Source organism: Hyalella azteca, unplaced genomic scaffold, assembly GCF_000764305.2.
Source record: "Hyalella azteca isolate HAZT.00-mixed unplaced genomic scaffold, Hazt_2.0.2 contig12030, whole genome shotgun sequence".
Classification (NCBI taxonomy): Eukaryota; Metazoa; Arthropoda; class Malacostraca; order Amphipoda; family Hyalellidae; genus Hyalella; species Hyalella azteca.
The window spans coordinates 151,001-156,501 of NW_025942000.1; the positions used below are offsets into that span (position 1 = coordinate 151,001).

Here is a 5,501-nt window from a genome sequence, read left to right on the forward strand (position 1 = left end):
TCTTCTTTTTGATAGCAAATAATGCCCCTTGGAAAACAATTGCGACAGTAAAATACAAAGGTGGTTTAGAGAAGTTGCCTTCGCTTCGTTGACATAAAGTACACATTTTTATTGTGATAACATCATGAACACTTATTTATTAACGGTAAATCTTATTTATTATGAAAGATGAATTTGTAGTGATGTTAGATAACGCATCATAATATTAATATTGCGCCTAATATAACGTTTAACAACATTACGTCTCACTACATTACGTCTAACAATTTTTCTAATAATATTTAGCCAATAATAGAATATATCTACTAATGTCTAGCCGAGTAGCAAGTGCTGTACGTACACTGTGCCTCAATAATGGTGTGAGGAAATTCACTTAATTTTAATATGAATTTCATTTTGTACAGATGGAAGCGGGCGCCATTTTCGTAGTTGCTAACTTGAACTAACATTTGCATTAGATGTGTGTTAGATAGATCATTTAAAATGCACATTTAAAATGCACATTGATCATTGTCTCGAGTTGAAAATAGAAAAAAACGAAGCGACTCTCAGTTCACTTATGCAAGATTTAATCCATCAAAAATAACCGACAAATATATAGTCTATGCAAAATCAGCCTTCATATAGAAAGACATTGAATAACACCACACAAAACTGATGACAATGATGGAGGATAGGGACAGTGGAAAGCCGTTTGAAAAGGATTCTTCGATAGACATTCCTACACTACGAAGTCTATCACACCACAATCATTCCGGGCATTCCAGTTATTCCAGTCATTCCCGGCGTTCCAGTATTTTTCGTCATTCCAGTCATTCCCGATATCAATTGCGTGAACGACCACAACCTCTTCACAAACTTATTCACAAATCCAGTTGCACGAAACCATGCCATAGAAGGACGACGTACACGCAGCTGTGCATGGTGTTGGTGCTGTGCGTGGGTTTAGCACGCAGCGCTGCACGCACCACGCACGAATATCCACTGCATTCCGTCATCCACGAATCCACGCACGAATATTCACCATCGCCTACAGTTGATGTCGTCAGCGGCCGGCAAGGTTAGAGTTTTAGATGCTTTTACTTATCAATATTCTTTTATATCACTAATGAAGATTTATATCTATTTTATACAGATGTTTTTATCGCTCATAAATTTCTGGAAATTCTATATACTTTTGAAATATACAATAACTTATATGTACATTGTACAATAACTAGGAGATGCAATAACTCATATATACAAACTTATATATAAAAAAATTATTTATACAATATAATAACTTATAGAGCTTGAAGAACTTGTCAGAAACACATGAGCAAACATGAACATATGTTTGCATGTAGCTGCGTGGACGAGAATGCAGGTTCACAATGAGGTGAACATGGCACTCATTCATTCCATTCCTGACTTCGATTTTATGAATGACGTCATTCAATTCATTCATGACTTCGTTATGAATGGCGGCCGGACATCTTGGCTCGCTTGCCGTGACATATATTATTTTTCTAGTTCAGATGTCGTTAACGGGGTCGATATTGACCCCCAAGGGTCGATATTGACCCCCAGGGGTCGATATTGACCCCCAGGGGTCGATATTGATGCAATACGGACCACATCCTCATATAAATGAGGGCCAATAAATTGATAGGGGTCGAAAGGAGGTCGATTAATTGATTGAGATCGAAGGGGGTCGTTGAATTGATAGAAGTCTAAGGAGGTCGATAAATTGATGGAGGTCGAAATGAGCTCGATAGATTGATAGGGGTCAAAAGGGGGCCAATAAATTGAAATTGGTTCATAGGAGGACGATAAATTGATAGGAGACGATAGGGGTCGATTAATTGAAAGGGGTCGAAAGAGGGTTGATTGATTGATAGAGGTAGAAATGGGGTCGATAAATTGATAGGAGACGAAAGGGGTCGATTAATTTATAGGAGTCGACAGTAGGTCGATTAATTGATAAGGGTCGAAAAGTGGTCGATAAATTGATAGGGATACAAAGGAGGTCGGTTAATTGATAGGAGTGGAAAGATAGGTCGATCATGAGTGAAAAGAATCGATACGGTTTTCCAAGACTTTGCATAAAAATTTATTTCTTGTTGGATAATTAAAATTATGTATAATTTGAATCTCCGACGTGAAATGCAAAACTATACATACGGAAAATTTTTGGAAGGAAGATTTCAAGCAGGTTCTAAAACCCTTATCATTATTAATGATGATATGAAATAACAGTACGCTCATGCCGAACAGAGATATTTATTCAAACCACTAATAATGATCAAAAATAACATCATGCTTATGAAAAGCAAAAAATTTTCATCTCAAAACATGTGTGCTTTCCATCGCATTTTCAGGGTGTGACAGCAGCGCTGTATAATAGCCAGGCCTGGGGCCTGTGTGTGCTGTGTAGCTCATGTAGACTACACAGCACCTCTGTAGCCAACACAGCACCTCTGTAGCTTACACAGCACCTCTGTAGCTTACACAGCACCTCTGTAGCTTACACAGCACCTCTGTATCTTATACAGCACCTCTGTATCTTATACAGCTCCTCTGTATCTTATACAGCTCCTCTGTAGTTTACACAGCACCTCTGTATCTTATACAGCACCTCTGTAGCTTACACAGCACCTCTGTAGCTTACACAGCACCTCTGTAGCTTACACAGCACCTCTGTAGCTTACACAGCACCTCTGTATCTTACACAGCACCTCTGTAGCTTACACAGCGCCTCTGTAGCTTACACAGCACCTCTGTAGCTTACACAGCACCTCTGTAGCTTGTGTCAGCAAATAAGCTACTTCATTAGTAAGCAATAATAAAAATACGCACATTGTTTTAGCTGAGAGAATAAATATAATTGTTGTTGCTGTTGTTATTGTTCTTTTTTTTCATTGTTGTTTTCAAAATGTTTTTTCCTCGTCAGAGGAATGGTTATCCATGCAATTGCGTTCATATTGTTTTTAAAGCGTTTAGAGGAATGATTTTCCAGTCGCGTTCATGTTGGTTTTTAATCGTTTAGGACTTTATAGTGAAAGGCGCCCAGTGGCGTTCACGTTGTTCTATAGCTGTTCAGAAGGATAGCGTTGCAATGGCGTTCACATTTTTTATTAGCGTTCAAACGAACGCGTTGAACCCAACACTCGTAAACTTTCGTACTTTGCTCAATTCGAAGCTCCGGCTGATCCCTCTGTACTTATGCTCCATATCTTCCCGTATTTCTACGGGAAACTTAAGTAGGTTTTATCCCAGGTAGGAATTTATTGGCTTTATTTAGTGGTATACTTGAGAACGCTGTGCTGTGTTCCCCTACTTTACGGCATCCTTCGGACAGAAATAAGGATCGTCAATATCAGTAATGTTGTTTATTACCGGCGAGGAATGTCGGCTCGATAAATGTTAGCTAATTTGTCTACGTGTATAAATGTTGTTTAATGTTGCCGCGTGTATCACGCTTGTAGATTGGTACGAAATTTACGACGTTCGCGGTAGCACAACGGGTTCTTTATATAAGCTTCGGATAAATAATGAAATGGGAGCCATTCTTTACGAAGGATGTTGCGAGATCGGGGCTGCAGGACTTATGCGTTGGGCCTGTGTTTTAATTGGTATAGGATATAGGGTAGGCCAGGTGTGGTATAGGATATAGGGTAGGCCAGGTGTGACAATGGATATAGGGTAGACCAGATGTGGTATAGGATATAGGGTAGGCCCAGGTGTGGTATAGGATATAGGGTAGGCCAGGTGTGGTATAGGATATAGAGTAGGCCCATGTGGGGTATAGGATATAGGGGAGGCCCATGTGGTGTATAGGATATAGGGGAGGCCCATATGTGGGGTATAGGATATAGGGTAGGCCCATGTGGGGTATAGGATATAGGGTAGGCCCATGTGGGGTATTGGATATAGGGGAGGCCCATGTGGGGTATAAGATATAGGGTAGGCCCATGTGGGGTATAGGATAGAGGGTAGGCCCATATGTGGGGTATAGGATATAGGGGAGGCCCATGTGGGGTATTGGATATAGGGGAGGCCCATGTGGGGTATTGGATATAGGGGAGGCCCATGTGGGGTATAGGATATAGGGAAGCTCAGACATGGTATAGGATACAAGATAGAGTCCTGGTCCAAGCGTGACCGTGAATGTCACTACGCCAGAATGTCATACATTCGAGGTCGCTCATTCATAGAGCGCTGTATTTTAGATTATGAATCTTTGAGCCGTTTGTGTTCGTTAATAACTAATCATTGAGTTATTAGTGTCTGTTTTGATATTGTAAGAGTTATTAGTGTCTGCGTCAGTATTAGTAAATGTTATTAGTGTCTGCTCTGATATTTTTTGTCTGTTCATAAAGAGCCCGTCTGTTCTTAAAGAGCCCGTCTTTACTTAAAGAGCCCGTCTGTTCTTATAGAGCCCGTCTGTTCTTATAGAGCCCGTCTGTTCTTTTAGAGTCCGTCTGTTCTTAAAGAGCCCGTCTTTACTTAAAGAGCCCGTCTTTACTTAAAGAGCCCGCCTGTTCTTAAAAAGCCCGTCAGTTTTTAAAGAGACCGTCTGTTCTTAAAGAGCCCGTTTGTTCTTAAAAAGCCCGTCTGTTCTTATAGAGCCCGTCTGTTCTTAAAAGAGCCCGTCTGTTCTTAAAGAGCCCGTCTGTTCTTAAAAGAGCCCGTTTGTTCTTAAAGAGCCCGTGTGTTCTTAATGAGCCCGTCTGTACTTGAAGAGCCCGTCTGTTCTTAAAGAGCCCGTCTGTTTTCAAAGAGACCGTCTGTTCTTAAAGAGCCCGCCTGTTCTTATAGAGCCCGTCCGTTCTTATAGAACCCGTCTGTTCTTAAGGAGCCCGTCTGTTCTTATAGAGCCTGTCTGTTCTTATAGGGCCCGTCTGTTCTTAAAGAGCCCGTCTGTTCTTAAAGAGCCCGCCTGTTCTTAAAAGAGCCCGTCTGTTTTTAAGAGCCCGTCTGTTCTAAAAGAGCCCGTCTGTTCTCTCGCACAACGTCTCTCGCCGGTTCTCTCCGACCTCTGTATAATATTAATGGTAGTAATACCATGATATTAATACAATCATTAGTACAATTGATTGGTATCACCTATTAATTGTATCAATAACGATATCAATGGTGCCCTATTAATGATATTAATACCGTTATTAATACAATTGACAGCTATCACCTATTAATGATATTAATAATAATATTCCGGAAAATATCAACAGGCAGCACAAGAAACTGAAAAAAATACTTACGATATCTGGCACTCCTGTCGAGAATGTCGTTGTATTTCACCACTCCTGCTGCTGAAATACAAATTTTCATACATCATTGATGTATGAGAATCTAATTATTGTGTTGATGATGTATGATTCTCATACATCATTGATGCTCTGATAAATAACTTAGTCCCCCTGATGATGCTGGATGTCTGCGTACAGTGATGACACACCAGCGCGTTGTTTACTGCCCCCGCCCCGCCCCCCCCTCACTTGTGCCCCCCTACCTGACCC

General features: G+C 40.7%; 1 protein-coding gene across 1 annotated transcript in view; it reads left to right on the forward strand.

Annotated features, from left to right (window-relative positions):
* The first annotated feature begins 401 nt into the window (after nt 1-401).
* The window catches only part of LOC108671934 (agrin), a 19,859-nt gene continuing 14,759 nt past the window's right edge, over nt 402-5,501 (forward strand). The window contains exon 1 of the mRNA XM_047883109.1: nt 402-1,060. Within this exon, the coding sequence (XP_047739065.1) occupies nt 658-1,060 (403 nt within the window). The 5' untranslated portion in view covers nt 402-657. The remainder of the gene's footprint in view (nt 1,061-5,501) is intronic.